At 39.4% G+C, this 21,519-nt stretch overlaps 5 protein-coding genes across 5 annotated transcripts; all 5 read right to left on the bottom strand.

Moving 5' to 3' along the window:
- Nucleotides 1–5,520: 5,520 nt before the first annotated feature.
- Nucleotides 5,521–6,457, bottom strand: LOC120057921 (gamma-crystallin M2-like). The gene is made up of 3 exons (XM_039006396.1): nt 6,449–6,457; nt 6,064–6,306; nt 5,521–5,793 (listed from the first exon to the last, which is right to left on the bottom strand). The coding sequence occupies exons 1-3, from the start codon at nt 6,455–6,457 to the stop codon at nt 5,521–5,523; spliced, it is 525 nt and encodes a 174-aa protein (XP_038862324.1).
- Nucleotides 6,458–9,513: 3,056 nt separating this feature from the next.
- LOC120057922 (gamma-crystallin M2-like) lies at nt 9,514–10,600 on the bottom strand. Its single transcript, XM_039006397.1, has 3 exons — nt 10,586–10,600; nt 10,121–10,363; nt 9,514–9,789 (listed from the first exon to the last, which is right to left on the bottom strand). The coding sequence occupies exons 1-3, from the start codon at nt 10,598–10,600 to the stop codon at nt 9,514–9,516; spliced, it is 534 nt and encodes a 177-aa protein (XP_038862325.1).
- Nucleotides 10,601–12,042: 1,442 nt separating this feature from the next.
- Nucleotides 12,043–13,352, bottom strand: LOC120058026 (gamma-crystallin M2-like). Its single transcript, XM_039006510.1, has 3 exons — nt 13,344–13,352; nt 12,855–13,097; nt 12,043–12,315 (listed from the first exon to the last, which is right to left on the bottom strand). The coding sequence occupies exons 1-3, from the start codon at nt 13,350–13,352 to the stop codon at nt 12,043–12,045; spliced, it is 525 nt and encodes a 174-aa protein (XP_038862438.1).
- Nucleotides 13,353–15,589: 2,237 nt separating this feature from the next.
- Nucleotides 15,590–16,635, bottom strand: LOC120057923 (gamma-crystallin S-1-like). The gene is made up of 3 exons (XM_039006398.1): nt 16,627–16,635; nt 16,199–16,441; nt 15,590–15,862 (listed from the first exon to the last, which is right to left on the bottom strand). Exons 1-3 carry the CDS (start codon nt 16,633–16,635, stop codon nt 15,590–15,592), a joined length of 525 nt encoding a protein of 174 aa, XP_038862326.1.
- A 1,504-nt stretch (nt 16,636–18,139) lies between these two features.
- Nucleotides 18,140–20,438, bottom strand: LOC120057924 (gamma-crystallin M2-like). Its single transcript, XM_039006399.1, has 3 exons — nt 20,430–20,438; nt 18,820–19,062; nt 18,140–18,415 (listed from the first exon to the last, which is right to left on the bottom strand). The coding sequence occupies exons 1-3, from the start codon at nt 20,436–20,438 to the stop codon at nt 18,140–18,142; spliced, it is 528 nt and encodes a 175-aa protein (XP_038862327.1).
- Nucleotides 20,439–21,519: the final 1,081 nt, after the last annotated feature.

Below are 21,519 nucleotides of genomic sequence, written 5' to 3' on the forward strand. Positions count from 1 at the left end.
GTTTTCACTAACAAGGTTTTCATCCAGCCTTTTTATGCCATAAAGTACATGTTGGATAGAAACTGTCACGACAGGCCTGATGTAAACAGCACATTTTCTGGTAAACTTTCCAAATGTTGACAAAACAAAATAAGCTAGACAAGGTGGGATATTTTTGGGTTGGTCAAATTTATCATGCAAGAAATAGAGGTGGAAACGCCTTCATGCGGAAATATTGATATAATAACCATCGTATCGAAGTAAACTTGGTGTCACGCAGTGATATGTTGTGTGGTCCTCCTGCTATGACTCAGGAAAGCATGCAGTTTATTAGGCTACAGATGAAATAAGTTATGACAAACTTCACAGGGTGGTGAAAGTGCACAGTGATGAGCTTGGTGCTTTCCAATAAATATCAAGGTTCTTATTCTGGTGCCATTTGACAAATACAAATTATCTCACTCTCGTCATGTAGGCTATACCCTCACTGTATCTGCCAGCTGTTGGCTAAAGTGCACATGCCAAGACTACAGTGGGCACATTCGCTATACAACACAACATTTCCTCTGACAAAATCATCAGTAGAGTTGAAAATGCGATGGAAACCAGTGGATACTGCTGAGGGGAGGACGGCTCATAAAAATGGCTGGAACGGAGTGAATGGAATGGCATCAAACACATGGAAACCATGTTGATACCATTTCACTTATACCGCTCCAGCCTTTACCACGAGCCCGTCCTCCCCAATTAAGGTGTCACCAACCTCCTGTGATGGAAACCCATTTAACTCATATTTTTTATTCAGCTCATAGGAATTTAACCACAAAAGTAATTTTTATGTTCACTACGTCATCATGCACAGACTTAAAACCGTCAATTTGATGAAAACATGCGTACATAATGTTGCTGCTACCGTCTCTTATGACCGAAAAAAGCTTCTGGACATCAGAACAGCGATTACTCACCTCGAACTGGACAAAGATGTTTTCTTTAATGAGTCCGATGTGAAGGATGTACTGCATTGTCAAGACAAGGCCTAAATCCCCCATAATCAGCGTGAAGAAAAGATTAAGGAAAAGGGGGAGGAGGGCAGGGTGACTTGTAAGAATTTACCAGACGAGTAGGTAAACCACCACTTCCCTGCGTATTATTGGCCAACGTGCAATCATTTGAAAATAAACTGGACGATCTACAATTAAGACTACCCTACCAACGGGACATTAAAAGCTGTAATATCTTATGTTTCACCGAGACATGGCTGAACGACGACACGGATAATATAGAGCTGGCATCTCTGTGCATCGGCAGGACAGAGCAACTACATCTGGTAAGACGAGGGGCCGGAGTGTGTGTCTATTTGTCAATAACTGCTGGAGCGCGATGTCTAATATTAAAGAAGTCTCGAGGTATTGCTCCCCTGAGGTAGAATACCTCATGATAAGCTGTAGACCACACTATCTACGGAGAGAGTTCTCATCTATATTATTCGTAGTCATCTATTTACCACCACAAACCAATGCTTGCACAAAGAATGCACTCAACGAGCTGTATAAGGCCATAAGAAAACAAGAAAATGCTCATCCAGAAGTGGCCTTTAATGCAGGGAAACTTAAATCCAATTTACCTCATTTCTACCAGCATGTCACATCTGCAACCAGAGGAAAAAAACTTCTAGACCACCTTTACTCCACACACAGAGATGCATGCAAAGCTCTCCCTCACCCTTCATTTGGCAAATCAGACCATAATTATATCCTCCTGATTCCTGCTTACAAGCAAAAACTAAAGCAGAAAGTACCAGTGACTCGCTCAATACGGAAGTGGTCAGATGACGCGGATGCTACGCTACAGGACTGTTTTGCTAGCACCGACTGGAATATGTTCCGGGATTCATTCAATGGCATTGAGGAGAATTCCACCTCAGTCACCGGCTTAATCAATAAGTGCATCAACAACATCGTCCCCACAGTGACCGTACGTACATTTCCCAACCAGAAGCCATGGATTACAGGCAACATCCGCACCGAGCTAAAGGCTAGAGCTGCCGCTTTCAAGGAGCGGGACACTTATCCTGACGCTTATAAGAAATCCCTCTATGCCCTCAGACGAACCCTCAAACAGGCAAAGCGTCAATACTGAACTAAGATTGAATGCTACTACAACGGCTCTGACGCTCGTCGGATATGGCAGGGCTTGAAAAATATTACGGACTACAAAGGGAAACCCAGACGCAAGCTGCCCAGTGATGCGAGCCTACCAGACGAGCTAAATGCCTTTTATGCTCACTTAAAGGGTAGCAACACTGAAGCATGCATGAGAGCACCAGCTGTTCCGGACGACTGTGTGATTCTGCTCTCCTTAGCTGATGTGAGCAAGATATTTAAACAGGTCAACATTCACAAAGCTGCAGGGCCAGACAGATTACCAGGTCGTGTACTCAAAGCATGTGCGGAAAAACTGGCAAGTGTCTTCACTGATATTTTCAACCTCTCCCTGACCGAGTTTGTAATACCTAAATGTTTCAAACAGATATCATAGTCCTTGTGCCCAAGAAAGCGAAGGTAACCTGCCTAAATGATTACCGCCCTGTCGCACTCACGTCGCTAGCCATGAAATGCTTGAAAAGGCTGGTCATGGCTCACATCAACACAATCATGCCGGAAACCCTAAACACATTCTAATTCGCATACCGCCCCAACAGATCCACAGATGACGCAATCGTACTCCACACCTTCCAAATATTGAGTTACACACCACCCTCACAGGGATGCTGGCCCATGTTGACTCCAATGCTTCCCACAGTTGTGTCAAGTTGGTTGGATGTTCTTTGGGTGGTGGACCATTCTTGATTAAAAAATTGAAACTGTTGAACGTGAAAAACCAAGCAGAGATGCAGTTCTTACCAGAAACCGGTGCGCCTGGCACCTACTACCATACCCCGTTCAAAGGCACCTACTGTAAATCTTTTGTCTTTAAATTCACCCTCTGAATGGCTCACACACAATCCATGTCTCAATCCATGTCAACACTGATTGAAGTGGATTTAACAAGTGACATCAATAAGGGATCATAGCTTTTACCTGGATCCACCTGGTTATTCTATGTCATGGAAAGAGCAGGTGTTCTTGAAGTTTTGTATAGTCAGTGTATATACTATTCACACACTTTGTTTGTTTTTCAAATTTGAAATATTTTCCTGAATTCCTAATCCACCCCACTCACATGTTTACTACCGAAACAGTGGGAAAAGTTGCAAAAAAGGGAGAACTGTGCACAGGGTGATCATTTAGATATTCAAAACCTTTAAATTGAATATAGAGAAATATCATCTATATTGTTCTCTGTAAAATGTTCAGTGTTGACTGTATGAATCTGAAACTTGTTGATTGATTGAATTACTTATGCATCTTATCAATTATGTTGTTAGATGTTTAAATTATCACTTTACCTATCTTTATTTGGCAAAATAACATGTGTTTCTGTGTCATGTCAGTCATAGAGATAAATGAAGGACTCTAGATAGATAGTCTTAGTATAGACATTACCATAGAGGGCTTCCACTATTTAAAAGTAATCAACTGGGTGAGAATTCCTATGGGTTGGGAGTGATTAAATATTTACATTTTAGTAATTTAGCAGACACTCTTATCCAGAGCAATTTACAGAAGCAGTTAGGGTAAAGTGCCTTGCTCAAGGGCACATCGAAAGATTGTGCACCTAATCGGCTCGGGGATTTGAACCAGCAACGTTTCAGTTTCTGGCCCAACTCTCTTAACCGCTAGGCTACCAGCCAATGACCAAAGACTGGCTTCTTCAAATTGGGTTGCCTATCGTTTGTCAACCAAAGACAATGGTATTATCCAGCCAAGACCAAGATTTATACCCGGACATTGGTCCCTATAAGCAAGACCCAGTGAGTTGAGACCATGACAATTTAAAGACTGAATTGATGTAGTCGTGAGTGTTCTAGATCAAGAGTCCATGGGCCCTTTCCTCAATTGTAAGAAACTCAAGTAGAATAAACTCAGGTACAGTACAGTATAGTATAGTAGAGCACAGCACAGTAGAGTTCAGTAGAGTAGGGTACAGTACAGTATAGTAGAGCACAGTACAGTAGAGTACACAAAAGCAGAGTACAATAGAGTAGAGTAGGGTACAGTACAATAGAGTACAGTAGAGCACAGTACAGTACTGTACAGTAGAGTACTGTAGTTTATTGGTTTATTAATTTGTTAGGATCCCCATTAGCTACTGCACATGCAGCACTCTTTCTGGGGTCCACATAAAACATACAAATACATGACAAAAGTACTGAACTATAATAGAGAAGAACAACATAACATGACATTAAATAAATACAAAATAAAATAAGAGTTATATATAGGAAAGACACCAAGAGACAACAAAAATAATATTTACAGACTTTTAATATATATACATATGCATATACAGTAGATGCAATTTGCACCACTTCTGGAGAATCACCTATATATGTGGCTATGCACATGCGTATTTGTATTTAATCCAATAATTCATTCAATACTGATTACTAAAGTTATATAATACCGATTTCTAATTTTGTTGAGACCAGAATAAAAGTTATTTATCTTACAATTACCTCATATAAATGTTCTAACATTTGGCAAACACTTTTACGATGCATCAAACATTTTAGTCCACCAGTGACAGGATCAATAATGGTTGAGGATTCATATGATATTATTTAGTTCTGATTGAAGTGATTACTCAACTGATATCAAGTAATAACTCAACTCATGTTAATGATAATGATGGTTTTTATTTTTTGTTAGGCCTTTTTATACATAACTGTGTCACAAAATCTTTTGCAGGACATCAAATATTTACTGTTGTTCAAGATTATTCTCTATATTTTCGCAGAAGTGTAGGCTTATTTGTATGTGAAATGCATGATTCATTTTATACTGTACTGGAAGTCTGTATTTGAATGTAAATATACATGAAGAAGCCATTATAAATGTTTCTAAATATGTTTAAATGCTTTACAAATTATTGCTTAGGAATTGTACTACTTGTAATGAGTAATGAAATACTTATTTCTTCATATTTTCTTAATGCTGTGGTGTTCAACTTTAGATTCAATATGTTCTGAGTTATGCTTATTTTCTTCTTAATGGTGTTTCATTCTAAACATGATGTTGTCCTGCCTGCCTCCGTAGATAGCCACTTATGGTAGCTAAGGCCATTTGATTTTAGTGTCCAAAAGTCTAGTAGTCTGAAAACACTCTAATTGGTCAAGTCTGTAGAGAGAATTAAGTGGTATTTGATCATTGTTTGCACAAGTAATGACCTGACTTTGATTGAATAATTATTGAATATGGTAATGTCATTTTATACTAACTTATGAGAAACCACAAAAACACAGTGAACATTTAATGAATATTAGTTATTTAAATAATTAATATTTAAACAAGTCAAAGATCATTCATACACAAAGGGGTTAAAAATTTAACCATTTTAATAACTAAGCATGTATTTACAGCAAGTGCTTGAGCAGGATGGCTAAAAGTCAGTGACCCGTCTAAAGGAGCCTACAATGGCGCAGGTGGCGCACCATTCACGGTATCTTCTGTACTCTCCGGCTCTTAGGAAGTACTGTCGGCCCCGGTAGTTGGGATACTCGTAGAAGATCCAGAAGCCGTTCATGATATTACAGGAGTAGACGTGGCGGTGGTGGAAACGATCAGACACACAGGGACAGTCATCCATGAACTCCATCATGTGACCGCTGAAGTCGGCCTTCTCGTAGATTCGCATCCTATATGAACCCCGGTACTGTGGAACAACAAGCAGAACAATCAAAATGGCAACCAGTGGATACCGAACAGAGAGTAGATGGACATTATAATGGCAAGACACCGTTAAATATGAAAAAACATTTCCTGGATAATTCCAGGAAGTTCATAAATCTAAAGCATAAACAGAGATAAATTGAGAGTGATAAATGATGTTCTTATTCTTGCTCCAACTCTCTTGTTTTGAAAGTAATCTTCAGGTTCCTTTTGTTGCTTCAGTAAAGCTTTCACATATCCGGTCAGAACTTACCATTGGAATCATACGGCATGATCGGATACAGCTACTGAAGCCCATCCAACGCTGATAATCAGGATATTCTCCCCTTCTCATGTAATACTGGTGACCCATGTAGTTGGGGCGCTCATAGATCATAAAACAGCCACTCTCCACCCTGATGGAGTTACAGCGGCTGAAGTAGGAGTGCAGGTCTGTGCAGTCATTGCTGCACTCATAACTACGACCTTGGAAGTTCCTGTCCTCGTAAAATGTAATCTGCAAATCAAGAAAATCCAATGATAAGTTTCACTTTGGGCTGCTATGGGGGGTGGGAAAATATACTGAACACATTATAGAGCAGAGAAGAGAGTAAAACGGTCAGAGTTTACAGTTCATTAGCACAGGGAAAAAGCCCTACCTTGCCCATGGTCTCCGTTGGAGAGATTCCACATGTTTTCAGAGCTTTTTATACTACCTCTTGACAAACAAAGTATTGTTATTCAAATGCTCACATAGTTATAATTCAGGGTACTGGCACATGTGTACCTTTTTGTTGTAGCACAACATTGGGTGAGAAATATGGATTTGTATTTGGGGAAAAAGGATAAATAATTACTGGTTTGGTGCTTTGACATGCATAGACAAAAGAAAAGACTAGTATGGTATCCACACATCCAATGGACAATAGGTTCAGAACAATATGGAACAGCCCTTTAGCATTAAATATGTTGCCCAAAGAGGTAGCCATTCACTCTCTCTTCTCATCTGCATTTGCAACCCATTTTATGCAAATGAGTACATTTAGGAAGATTGCATCCTGCGTGTAACACACAGACTATTTACAGTACATAATGTGTGAATATTCAATGTGTCATGGGCTACTTACTGTACATTAATCACAACCCCAAAATGATTAGGAACAGAATATTACTATAACTACATTATTACCAAACACTACCACCACCTTTACTATTACTAGTACACCTCTCCTCCCTGTACTTAAAACAATTCAAAAGTGAGTTTTAACCCATTTTTTCCACATTCTAGCAATTGTTTTCATACCATAACATAACTTACCATATCCACTGGCAAGGACAGTCCAAAACCTCTTTCTTACTGGCCCTGCTTAGCTACGCTCTTCCCATGACCATCCTTGACTAATTGCAGCTTGCATTTATACAGTAAACAAGCCATTTGTTTGTGTCATTCCTTTATCCTCAGAAATACCAATCACCTCTGTGTTTCAATTTAAGCATAAAAGTAAACAATGACACTGTGCTGGAAAGCAAAATGTAATTTCATGAACATTACATAGGTCTCTAGTCAACGGTAGTTGGCTTTGCTGTAGGCTTATGTCAATAACAGCCAAGTAATGAAGCCGGGAAGCAAAAGTTGATATAATGTAGTTTGTTTTTTATGACAGGCGATGTATAAAACTACTTATTATTTTGACAGGCTGATGGAAAACTAACTGAAAAGCCACATTTTCGTCACAATACGTTTAAGAAACACCTTAATCACAAAGTACTTGTGACATCCAGATCAAAACATCAAAACACATTTAATAGTCAAAAACATAGTCCATAAATGCTCATTGTTGTTCCATAGAAGGCCTGAAGGTTCTACCATGGAATTGGTGAATGTTAGAGGCTTGTACTTCACAACTATATATAAGAACTGTCTTGTAATGTGAATGGGGATGTGAAATAGGGTATAACAAATGACTGGCTTTAGTGTAAACCCAGTGGCCAAAGCTGGTTGAAATGCAGCCATTGGACTAGTTGTAATCTAGTTGTAATGTCATTTCAACCTGTTTTGCCCACTACGAAGGGTCCAGTTGTACCTCACAACCCCCAGAGACTAGAAGAGTGTCTAGTTATTGGCCATGTTTTGTTGTTGTCTATAGTTAGTTCATGTGCCCATACAGAACTGCTGTATCATTCAGAGACTGGGTTCATGCACTGAACAACGAAGTAGTAACTTTTCCATCCCACTTCATGAAGCATCCCAGGACATTAGTGGTGCCTGTTGAACATAGATGATCATGTGACCTGTAAATGACTTCATGACTTTACTCTTGGAACTTTTACATGAACATTGTGAATGTTATCTGTTATCAGAATTTGTCTTGTCTTACCCCACATCTTATTGCTTTATTACTTGGCTGTTAAACACAAGATGACTTTATGTTGAGGGGGGTAAAGTAAAGTGTGTCAAGTTGTGACATGATGTGATACCACTACGAAGACTGTGGTAAGTGGAGCAGAGAATCAGTTAGGTTTATAAAGCATGTTAAGGAATTCTCAAGGCGTTTAACACACACTGACCAAGACAAAATGCAGCTTAACAAATATTGCCCTTAGAAATATTGAAATAATTGTATTTTAGAAATATTGTTGGTTATAGTACATAGCTCATTAAACTCAGCATCTATCCAGTATCCTTATTGTTTTCCTTTCCTTGGTTTTGTTATAACTTTATTATCAATTTTGTCATATATTTGTATATTTCTATTATTTGATAGGTGCGTTCTTGTAAACAAGCTGCATTCATATATAATGAAATATGACATATAAATAAGATCAAAGGAATAAGTAAGACCAAAACGACCTTGTAAAAATCTTATTCTTCTCGTTTAACTGTAGCAGGTACAGAGAAAGCAAAGGAAGTGATTAACAGGTATTTGAATTATGTTTTGTACAATTAGTAAACATATTTACATGATGTTCATCAATACATTTTTATGATCCGTAATAATAATTGTATATGATTTAGGCACAGTTAAAGTTTCAATTCCAGGAGGCCAATATCAATGCAACTATATGAATGTAGGATTTACAGGGGCACTCATCATTATTGATGGGATGCCTCAAATTCACTACGTTCCCCAGTCAGCACTATTGTATACAGTTAGGATCATGGTATGGATAAATTCAGCCACAATACATGTACAGCTGGCTAATCCATTATGGGGCACCAAACAGCGAGAGAGCGGATTCATGCTTTATCTGCTTAACAGGCCAAAACACACGAGGCCAAAGTAAGAGCGATAGCTGTAACAAAATGTATTTTCTCACGTATAATGTGGGGTTTGGTGATTAATCTCTACTTTTTGATATGAAAAAAATATATTCTAGTAATGATTAGGTGTTTTGATATGTAACAAGGAACATTCATGGCTGTGGTGCTGTACTGATTTGTGTAGGGTTTAGATATCTACAGCCTACTGTAGAACAAGATAAATAATATATCTCAAATGCTGTATCAAGAAGCGTATTTGGACTGCATGAAGAGGTTTATTGAAATCAACAAACTTTGCATGAATTATCAGTGAGGGTTTCTAGCAATGGGGTTGAGTTCTGAGAAGATACCAATAACCTTCTCAAAGAGAAGTGGAAGACATAAAACTGAGTTTTTTTTATTACGAATCAAAGTTTATTGTGGACTAGAGTGACAGTTGATAGTTCAAATTGGAGCTCTAGTTCAGTTGAAGTCAGTGATCCTTCTGAGGGAGCCGATCTTGGGGCTCAATCCTCCCCAGTCGTTGAACCTCCTGTACTCGCCGGGCCTCACATAGTACTGCCTTCCCTTGTAGTTGGGCTGGTCGTACATCAGCCAGTGCCCATCCATCACGTTGCAGGAGTTGACGTCGGACATACGGAAACGGTCCTGGACGTTGGGGCAGTCGTCGCTCAGCTCGTTCATCTGGCCGCCCATGTCAGGACGATCGTACATTCTCATTCTGTACTGGCCACGGTGCTGTAACGGGATCAAACAGGTGTTACATAGTTATTAGACAATAACTGCATAGTTATTACATAGTTACCGCATAGTTATTACATAGTTAAATACAATTACAGAATTCAAATGTATCTGGTTATGACTTTGGCTCTGCTATAAAACAAAATGTATGCCATATATTTGCATAATTCATTGATAAACTGTTACTTTCCTTCAACCCACCGTACAACATGTTGGCTCTAGATGTATTACTTGTATTTGTGCTACTTGTATTTGTTTTACTTGTATTTGTTTTACTTGTATTTGTTTTACTTGTATTTGCATTACTTGTATTTCGAACCTCACTCACCATGGGGATCATACGGCAGGACCTGATGCAGTCATTGATGCCAATCATTCGCTGGTTATCTGGGTACTCGCCCCTCCTCACAAAGTACTGGTTTCCCATGTAGTTGGGGCGCTCGTAGACCATGAAACATCCGCTCTCAACTTTGATGGAGTTGCAGCGGTTGAAGTAGGAGTGCAGGTCGGCACAGTCGCTGCTGCACTCATGAGAGGGACCCTGGAAGTTCCTGTCTTCGTAAAAGATGATCTGCAACCAACCACATCACAGAACATCATTATCCCTAGATCTACAGGACTACTGTTGCTGAACTGCATGAGATCTGTCTGCTAAACTAGTAGCATTATTTTATGTATTTGTAGAAACTGTACATGTAACATTTATTAAATACTATAAAATATTACTGTGAAACTGTTCCGTTTTAATGCATACAAATCTGAAAAGTTGTAAAACCATGGCCTTCTTCCTTACCTTTCCCATAGTCATGTTGGCGGTGGATGGGGGTGACGGCTCAATGCTCAATGTCCCTCAATCCAGCACTGTCTTTTATTTTTTTAAATCCCACACACAGGGCAGCTGTGTGATTGCACAGCACAAAGTATTGTCATTCAAATATATCCCTCAGTCATAGTGTGTCAATGGTGGAGGTGTGTGAAAGAAATCTGTTTATGTATAGATGGCCGTGCGTAACCAGTTATTGTTCTCTCCCCCATGTTCATCACAATTCTCAGAAAACACTACTGTATACCAGACTGATACAGTACACTGCACAGCATCAGCAAAACCTATCAACACCATATTCATTATACAGTGGTAGCCAGCTACATGTTAGAGTGCCAATACACGGCCATGAAATGAAAAACTAGTAGTATTTCTTTGAACTTTTTAAGAATCCACTTAGCCTAGTTTATTCATATAATTCAATCTTTGTCAAATAAATACATGGTAATTATCAATTTACAGTAGCATATGTGTTGTATACTGCATCTAATCAGAGCGATGAACAAGGCCCACATAAGACATAGATCTACCTTTACCAACATGGTCTTACCTGTCCTTGATATTGAGAAGCCATGCATGGACACCTTTGCTTTATAATTCACTGTTTCATAAAGTCAAGGTTACAATGCATAGGGGCTGCAAATGAAAATAAGCTAGGTAGCTCAAATCTGGTGAACCAATTGTTTTGCATGGTCCCTGACAAATATATCAGTAAGATAAATAGCCAATCAATAGAGTGATCAGAATATGCATCTCTATAATAAACTCATATCTGGCAGATATTTTAATTGTGTGATATGCCATCTGGTAATTGTGGTGGGATTATTGAATAGTTAATTACTAGAATATCAGAGTTCCATGTTTCCATTTGTTTATTGTAACACTGAGTCATTGGTCAAGAACAGAGCCAGAGACTTGCTACCATTTGCAGACTGAATGTGATCAAATGATATAGTCAGTGATCATCATTGATAAGTATTGGTCCATCATATACAAGTGTCAATATTACATCAAAGTGAAAATATTCAAAAAAATGAAGAACCTGATCAGCTGAACATGCCATAACAATACAATATTTTAAAATTGTGAAGTGTGGTCCTCTTTGTTTTTGTCAGAAGATATTCCAATTTAAAAGTATAATTTTTGCCCATAGGCTTTGTAATCAGTTGTCTCTCCTTGGAACTTCTTTATCCCATCATGTCGTTGAGGTTTGTTCGACATCTTCTCTTCTCTTCTTTTCACCTTCTCTATACTTTTATGTTTGTGTTTTATACCAATAACAGGAAATTAGATTATCCATTAACGTGCAGCGAGAGTGGGGTATACAATCTCTTGACTTGAGTGATTGAGTTATTGTCCCACCATGAGCCCTAGCTATCTGCAGAGATGCTAGCCACAACGTCCAATTCATTGATAGGAGGGTATGTTTAGTAGTCCATGATTCGTCGAATAGAACCCACTCTGGCACTCCTGCCGCCCCATTCGCTGAATCTCCTGTAATACCCAGGCTTTATAAGGTACATCCTTCCCCTGTAGTTTGGGTGCTCGTAGAACAGCCAGTTTCCTCCTTTCACATTGCAAGAGAAAATGTCATTGATGTGGAAACGATCCATGACGCTGGGACAGTCATCCATCAGATCCATTATCTGGCCACCATACTCTATTCTCTCAAAGAGACGCATGTTGTAGGATCCAGGCACCTGTTATTGATTTGAGAAGGTGAAAAAAACATTAGAATTGTGCCATCTTAGAACTTCTATCTTTATCTGATAATCAGAGGAGCATTACAAATCATTATGGTTACACACCCCCACCCCTACACACACACACACCTGCACCAACTTGTTACAAATGTATTACGTGACTTTTAATCACAAGATTAAAACCCTTCAAGAATTTAGCAATGATATCTCAGGAGCATGTTTATGTAGAGTTCCACACTTTATCATTTGCATAATTTATGCCCCAAATTAGAATGCTCCAAGTGTACTTTTTGAGAGTGAAATATATATAGATTCCACTATATATACATCTGAACATACTTTTATAGCGAATGTACTATTTGTACTATGTGAAAGTGAAATAAACATAGAATACAAGTAAATGTTTTGCTTTTATTTCAGGAAACGGTTAACTGGAGCAATATACTGTATATTCATGAACTTTTGATAAACTGTTTATGAATACACATTTATTAACTTAATTTTTGTAATGGCAGTCATACAAACAGAGAGCTCACCGAGGAGAGGATGTGGCATGAGTTGATGTTGTCATTTGTGCCCATCCAACGATTGTAGTCAGGATACTCTCCTCGACACAGGTAGTACTGGTGGCCAGTGTAGTTGGGCTTCTCATAGATCATGAAGCATCCACATGTCACCTTGATGGAGTTACACCGGCTGAGAAGGCCGAGCATGTCTGTGCAGTCACCATTGCATTCAAAGTGACGGCCACCATAGTCCTTGTCTTCGTAGAAGATGATCTGGGCATAAAGTTTATATCATGTTGTTAATATTCATAAAGACAGAACATTGAAGATTGATCAAGGATTAATACAAAGATTAATTGATCAAGGATAAGCTTAATCCTTTCGATTCTAATCAATGGTGGTACAAGAATACCAGAACACAAAAACACCCACATGAATTCAATGGGAATGCCTGATTGATATTGATATTGCCATCAACACCCTTTTTACTATTCCCTCATAGCTGTTTCGAAGGTTTACCTTCCCCATGGTAGCTGGGCTTGTTGTGCCTTGTCGGTGTGGTCTGCCCAGCCCTTTGAAGACTCCACCTGTCACATATATAGTGAACATGAATTGCAGACTCTGCATGTGCCATTCATATTGTAATACCCAGTGGTCTTTTGCACATAGTGCCATTGTGTCGTCCTGAAGAGGTCAAAGGGGAGGAGAAAAGGTTGGGAACACGTTTTCCCAAATGGACAGGTTATGGTAGCATTTGGCTATAACCAAGAGATCATGTAGCTTTATTTTGTATGTACTCAAATATGGCAATGCATGACAAGGTATCCATTGGTTGGTTTGGTAATCGTAGCTCCTGCAGTGTTTCTTTCTTTTAGATTTCGTGCCAGCCATTAGTTATAATTATCTTAAGTTATTCACTCTTTATGAAATATACATTTCTCTATTAAATATATTATGTTAATCAATGCATTTTTGTGAATATTTCATGAATTACACATTTTGTAATCACAACCATTACACTAAGTAAACCCGGGGTATAGACACCTCTTTGTCAAAATGTTTTAATGATAGACTAGAGAGGTTAATCCTATAGTGAATATCCCATACATCTTACCATGATATAACGAGACAATAATACAATAAGTGGGATTCACACAAGGAAAGATTTGTCTGTTTTGTCTTTTTCACCTTTTTTTATGTTTCTGCTTTTCTTCCAATTGAAATGTGATGTGCTTTCCAATGTCTCCACTCTACATAACTATACTTTCATGAATGGCTTGAACTGAACTATTTGGGATGGGTGGAATCTATCACACATATTTTTTTCAGTATATAGTATATGACAGTATAGGTTTTTTTCTGATTATAGTATATGACAGTATAGATTTTTTCAGTATATAGTATTTGACAGTATAGATTTTTTGCAGTATATAGTATATGACAGTATAGGTTATTTCAGTATATAGTATATGATAGTATATGTTTTTTCAGTATATAGTATATGACAGTATAGGTAATTTCAGTATATAGTATATGACAGTATAGGTTTTTTCAGTATAGGTAATCTAAAAAAAAAAATGTATTTGTATGTATGTTATTATCTGTACTTGGTATTATTTTGCCACCCTCAGTATAGAAATAGGACTACAGTGGGAGATCCTATTTTAAATGCAGTTACAAAAATCGCAAATTGTCTGTCTATGTAGCTTGGCACTTAAAACATATTATTTAATGTTGTATTTTCTTAAATTAAATGTAATTATTAAATATTTTATACATTAAATATTAAATATGAAGACTAAAGAATGATGTTGAAATTGAAATACAAGTGATGTATGTTTACAAATGCATGTCTCAAAATATAAACTTGATGTGAGGGACATTCGTATGTTATTTGAAAAGTATTTAAATTATTGTTTCAGTTATATAGGATAGTATGCTTCCAATCAAATCCTTCAACCGATCCTTACTATCTATACATACCTCTGATTTCTTTGTTCGATTCAGTTATTTGTAAGAAATTGTTCTTATACGTACTATTCTCCAACATAATATGTTCTCCAGTAGCATGACAACACAACTCGCTACTAGGTAGTATGTAATCAGACATATGAGATAGACAAGATAGTTCTGGCCCTTCAAATATTTAGCTCTATAGGCTTCACATATCTGCACCCTTGGCCTCCAGTGGAAGCAGGGAGGTCCTGACGTCTATGAGGCCCAGTAGAGATAGCCACATAGTACCTTGTTACATTAGAAAGGGCTTTTTGAATGCATTTATCTGTGGATGTGTAACTCTGCGCAGCAGCCATAAATGCACAATATCGAGTATAGTATGGTAATTCCATTAAGGAGGATAAACTTTTCAGTTGAATGGCCTTTGTGTTTTTAAGCCATCTCAGAGTATAATTTTCTCATAAATCACTTGCCTTTAGACCGCTTTGAGCACTGAAACTTGTTTGTTTGGTTAACACTAAACAGTAATGAGGGTAGAGCATGAATGATCAAGTACAGTATAATAGAGATCACGCTTTGACTCCTGTTTGATCAATACCAATACTGCAATAGCTTTATTGATCCCTCTAAGCAGAGCGAGGATGTCGGGTATCGTGGTGCCACCCCTGCTGCTAACATCCACACTGGAGAGCAGGCCTGCAATGCTCAGAGAGCAAGAACAAAACTGAAAACACTTGAGCACTGACACCATTTTATTCAGTGTGTGAAACAAGGCATAAAGTAGACATTTTACAAGGACCCTTCCTTCTTTAGAGGTCCATAATGCGCCTGATTGAGCCGATCTTGGAGCTCATGCCTCCCCAGTCACTGTATCTACGGTACTGGCCAGGCCTCAGGTAGTAGTGGTGTCCTCTATAGTTGGCCTGGTCGTACATCAGCCAGTGGCCGTCCATCACGTTGCAGGAGTTGAAGTCGGACATACGGAAACGGTCCATACAGTTGGGGCAGTCGTCATCCAGCTCCATCATCTGGCCTCCCATGTCAGAGCGGTCGTACAGCCTCATCCTGAAGTTACCACGGTGCTGGAGGGGACAGAAAAGAAAACAGGGTTATATTCCATGATCATCTGTGTTCTAAATATAACTTTTCTTTATTGTTAATTAACACGTCAATACAAAAACGACTATTTAGATGCTCACAGAAAGGCTAGCAATCTAACTGATTTAAGGAATTGAAGATTGATTATGTAATTGTTTGATGATTAACCACTAAGGATAACATGATACACCCCCCATAGATGGTTTGGTGATATACTATGATCAAAACCTAGATTATGTGTAAGTACTCTCAAATACACCGTGATACAGTAAGTAGATCATATGTGTTTGAGAAATAATGGTATGGGACAGTTCCCTTACCATGGGGATCATGCGGCAGGACTTGACACACTCGTTCATTCCCATCATGCGCATGTAGTCGGAGTACTCTCCCTTCCTCAGGAAATGCTGGTGTCCCATGAAGTTGGGGCGCTCGTAGATCATGAACATACCGCTCACCACCCTGATGGATTGGCAGCGGTTGAACATGGAGTGAAGATCAGCGCAGTCACTCATGCACTCATGGTGACGGCCACCAAAGTTCTTGTCCTCGTAGAAGATGATCTGATGGAAGAACAGGGATCATTTTTGAAGTAGCGTTAATAAGAAAATCTATGGAAAAACAACAAAGTAAAGATGTGATATGGGCAGCCTACAGATATACTGTATGATGAAATGAGTCTAAATAACAACATATGTGTGCTTGTATATTTAGTTTCTGCAAATGTAAAATGGCCTAAAATACAAACCTTTCCCATCATATTTGCGTCTGGTTGGTGAGCTGCTCGTTCTGCTTGCTGTGCTGGTGGCCAATGAGGTAGTTATCTTTATATACATTCCACTAGGAGGAAAGGTAACACTGCATGTGTTGTTATTCAAATCAGTCATGCCAGCATGTCAGCACAAACACAACATACAGGAGTTCTGCTACTCTTGTCCAACCATGGTGATGGCTGTGTTCAGATCCTAGCGTCCAGAAAAAGCCACACACATCATTGACAGGCAGGCACTGGAAAGATCAATGAGCTGATGCCAGTCAGAGAAAGTATCACAATTGCTAAACCAGACCCAAGTTAGCAAGCAATTTAATGAAATTAAGTAATTTGCCATCATATTTAATTTGATATTGTGTACTCAAATCATCACAAATGTAGGCATTTCAATCACTTGAGGTTGATGGACTAAGTGTTGATATGTATTATAGCTATACTTTGTTGGTATAGTCAAAATACTTCATAACGATCTTATAAAACTATTTGATCTGTGATTGTGCATGTTTAGTTGGATGGTATGTTGATTGATAGATCTGATAGCCATTTACTGTATATGATGAGTATACAGCTCTCTTTACAGGAAGATACCAAACACGTGTTGCTATGATATGTGTTACATATACATAGTAGGAACCTTTCAAAACAATAAAAACTCACACGATATTCCATGCTTTTGTGTGTGGCCCATTTTTCCAATTGGGAGCTTTGCCAACGTGGTATGTTTTTAACAGTGTAATCCTGTGTTGCCCTGTGTGGCACTATCTATGGCATAGAAACCTGGGTGAACACATCTATAGGAGAGAGGCAGCCAATAGCACCCAGACCTCGCCCGCCCGCCATCCATCCATCCACCCTTCTCTCTAAAGCTGTGCAGGAAGAGTGCTATGTCACTGTCTTCAGAGGAGTATGCAGACTTGATATCAGAATGGGCTGTATTCTATTGTACATGTCAGATTTGCATATTTTGTACATGCCATTAGCAAATCAATTGTTTTCTTCTTACTTTGATCTGAGAGAGAGCACACAACTTAAGGCTATAGCATACTCCTGAACCAATGATTCAAATATACACTAGATCACAAATAGGGGCGCTGTGTTGAAGCCACAGTGCCTCCATCTTGGCACTCCCCCAATGCTGTAAGTACACGATTTCCATATAAACTGCGTCCATATGAAACTGGTTCCCTTACTACTGGCCTATCACCAAACTGCATTTACAGTATGTATTGCAGTGAATTGGTTTCAACTTCACCCAAACTGTTTAGCTAGCCTATTGAAAAAAGTATCACAAGAAACATTCACAATAGATTAATTTATTCAGACTCATTCAGAGTTACCTTTGTAACTTATTAATGACCAAAGATCTATTTCAAATTCATAAAATATTTCGACACAGTCCTGTGTGTTAGAATAGGCATACTCTTCTATTGACAAGCCAGTGCCACCTAGAGACGAGCTGCGTTTAGGGAGGCAGAGAAGGTGTTCTTATCTAAAACTCGGTGATCCTACGGAAGGAGCCAGTGGTGGCGCATGTGGCGCCCCAGTCACTAAACTTCCTGTACTCTCCAGGCCTCATGAAGTACTGGCGGCCGCGGTAGTTGGGGTGTTCGTAGAGGGTCCAGTAGCCCTCCAGAACATTACAGGAGTAGACGTCACGGCTGCGGAAGCGTTCCTGGACAGACTCACAGTCCTCAGCGAACTCCATCGTCTGGCCCTGGAAGTTGGGGCGTTCATAGATGCGCATGCGGTATGGGCCTCCGCTAGTCTGCAGGAAGGGAGATAGGAATCAGGGTGTTCAGGACATTCTAGATTCTTGCTGTATTGTGATACTGTGTTGCTCCATGTCATTCAATATAATAACCGTCATGTCCTACCAAGGAGATTCACCCACTCAATCAGGTTCTCATCACAGAACCTAGGAATTTGCTGTTTTTTTGTAAAGAAGAAACCCAAATGTGTTGCATTATCAACCTGCCCTCAGAATGGATTTGAACATTCATAACCGCACATCAATCAGAAGGTAAACCCATTCACTCCATAGGTAAAATATTCTACATTCAAAACTTTGTCATCGTTTGATTGATGTCTGAAGTATTCCTGAATGGAGTAGCAGCCTGGCAGGGTATCCAGGTAACACGGCAACACCTCAAAGACAATTAGGTTGCTCACATAGGAGAAGGTACGGCAGGAGCGGATGCTGTCATTGTATCCCATCCAGTGCTGGTACTCTGGGTACTCCCCTCTGGTCAGCACGTACTGATAGCCTGTGTAGTTGGGACGCTCATACAGCACCCAGCAGCCGCTATCTACCTTGATGGAGTTACAGCGGCTGAAATGGGGGTGCATGTCAGCGCAGTCTGCATCGCACTCATAAGAGCGCCCCTGGAAGTTGCTGTCCTCGTAGAAAGTTATCTGTAGTCAAAATGGGAGGCAGGAGAGCACACAACTTAAGACCGTAGTATACAACTGAACCAATTGTTTATATATTCACTAGATGACTGATAGGGGACGCTGTGTTGAAGCCACAGTGCCTCCATCTTGGCACTCCCCCACCATTGTAAAAAATCTATGGAAGCTATAGAATGCATTTATTGTCTACATTTGTTTTTGCCACAATTATTCCATTACAGACACCTTAATGCATACTTTGAAATTATATTATGTGAGCTAAAAATAAAAGTATATTTTTTTTAGATTACTAATGTTACTGTCCACACAACAAAAAATACTTAAATACGTGTAATTTTGTCCTTGAAACATTTAATTGAAATACTGTGGAATTCCATTCATTCCTATGGTGGACTGCTCTCCTGGGGAGTGCCAATATGGTCAACAGGTGCCTTCAAACCCTCTCATTGGCCAATATGTAGAATCAGCAATCCAGGGTTTATATACTTCATGGTCCTGAACCCCACAATGGACTCAACTGTCATATGTTGTTAAATGCATGCATATGATGTGTCATTTCCTCTGTCTAATCAACATCACCAATTTCAACACAATGCCAATGTTTCCTCATATAATCAAAGTCTAGGTAATGACAATAAATGTGTGGCCTTACTGTCCTGTTCAGAGACAGTTAGACCCAGGGGCGCCATGCCGTAAATCCTGAGAATTTTGAATGAATGATTCATTATATGTAAAAAAAAATATATATATATATATATATCTCACGTCTATTTTTATGCATATCTAAGCATACCTCTTGAGCTGTCTGCATCGTCCTGACTGGTGGTTATTTTGTTTAAAGAAACTAAATATTCTTCTCTGCTCAAATCTGGGTAAAAGATTGAAAGTAATGTGAGTATTATTCAGTACATTTAGTTATTGGTTGCTTTTCTAAAGTATACCAACCTTGCCAGCAGGCATACCAGCTAAGATAGTTAATCAACCTAGCTACTCTAACTTGATTGATAGCCTGAAATGATTTCAGGGGTAGCTAGTTGTGAGGTTGGGAACCTATCTGGGCAAGCTAAAGCCAACTTCATACAATTGCTATGTGGCTAGTAGTAGCCTATTACAGAGAAAGAACTAGCAAACAAATAAAGGCAGGCCTAATTGTTTTTAGCAGGACAAATCTGAGGGTGCACGTGCCCCCTATGGGCATGACGCCTTACTTTGACCTAATGTAGTTCTGCTATGATGCATGTTTAGGCTGTGGGTTAAGTTGCAATCGGTTAGCAGAGGACTGGGAGGAAGTCTACACTGGTTCGGCCCACTATCTTACAATGCAATATAGAGACAGATAGTGAAAGTGTCCCCTCCTCCCAAGGTCTTACCTTACTCATCCTGGTAAATCTCCCTGGAGCCCGTTCTCTACAGGAGTGATGGTCTGGCTCACCAGGCCCAGGGACCACTATATAAACCTCAATCGACAGATAGGCTGATCCCACTTTATTTGTTATTTTAATGACCAGGGATTTGGTGGCCTGGCTGCGCTGCCAAAAGTCTTGATCCTGGGCATACAGTAGATTTAAAAGCCCTGATTCATCAGTGCTAAAAGTCCTAGCGGGCACATTACTGACCAGATCTGACACTCACTTTTTTTTCTCTATGTCCAATCAGACTGTAAACATTTATCCACTGATCCGCCAAAACAGGATTAATGTTTACCACACAGAATGTTCAAAGTCATCACAAAGGCAAAGCAACCAAGTGTCTGTCTAATGATCTGGTGACAGAGAGGGTGAGATATGGGTTCATGTAGTCAGGGGTTAAAGTGGGGGATCTCAACCTACCTCCGGCTCAACCCTAATTTCATTTCCACAAACCGGCTCCATCCTAACCTCGTCCTCAACCCTTACCCTAGCTTCAAGGCCACACCACATCTCAACCTTAATTCTAGCCAATGCCATAAACTCAATCCTAACACTAGCATAACGCCTAGCACAAGCATAATGACCACACCTCATCTTAACTCTAACCCTAGCCATAATTTCAATCCTAACCCTAATTTAATGTCCACATCCCGGCTCCTGTTCCACCATCCCATACTTCCATATTCACATAGGGCCCGATTCAGAATTAGGAAAATGTACACCTTTCTTAGGCACTTCTTAGTAGATGGTATTCAGACTTACCTTATGCAGGTGCTTAATGGGCTTTGCAGGCGTGATTCACCTACACGCACTGAATAATGGCTTGTTCACGTCATGTCGGAAACTCGGGACATCACAGTTAAAATGAACATTAGTTATTTGCGTAGAGCTTCCCATTGGTTGATTCTGGTACCTCCCAAGTGGGAAACTCGAGATCCAACTCTTCCACCTAGGTTAGCAAGTCAGAAATGTCAGTTTCCGACATGATATGAACGCAGCATTAATTTTATTCAACTGCTGAAAACCCTCCCAACTGCTGGACAACAGATTT

The sequence above is a fragment of the Salvelinus namaycush genome, chromosome 13, assembly GCF_016432855.1.
Source record: "Salvelinus namaycush isolate Seneca chromosome 13, SaNama_1.0, whole genome shotgun sequence".
Lineage (NCBI taxonomy): Eukaryota > Metazoa > Chordata > Actinopteri > Salmoniformes > Salmonidae > Salvelinus > Salvelinus namaycush.

Bases quoted from the DNA above. Each gene is read 5' to 3' on its own strand.
- LOC120057924 (XM_039006399.1), bottom strand. The intron at 18,416-18,819 runs GTGAGCAACCTA...CCCTTCCTGCAG, and splicing joins CCTGCCGTACCTTCTCCTAT to ACTAGCGGAGGCCCATACCG.
- LOC120057922 (XM_039006397.1), bottom strand. The intron at 9,790-10,120 runs GTGAGTGAGGTT...ATCCCGTTACAG, and splicing joins CCTGCCGTATGATCCCCATG to CACCGTGGCCAGTACAGAAT.
- LOC120058026 (XM_039006510.1), bottom strand. The intron at 12,316-12,854 runs GTGAGCTCTCTG...AATCAATAACAG, and splicing joins CATGCCACATCCTCTCCTCG to GTGCCTGGATCCTACAACAT.
- LOC120057921 (XM_039006396.1), bottom strand. The intron at 5,794-6,063 runs GTAAGTTCTGAC...GTTGTTCCACAG, and splicing joins CATGCCGTATGATTCCAATG to TACCGGGGTTCATATAGGAT.
- LOC120057923 (XM_039006398.1), bottom strand. The intron at 15,863-16,198 runs GTAAGGGAACTG...TGTCCCCTCCAG, and splicing joins CCTGCCGCATGATCCCCATG to CACCGTGGTAACTTCAGGAT.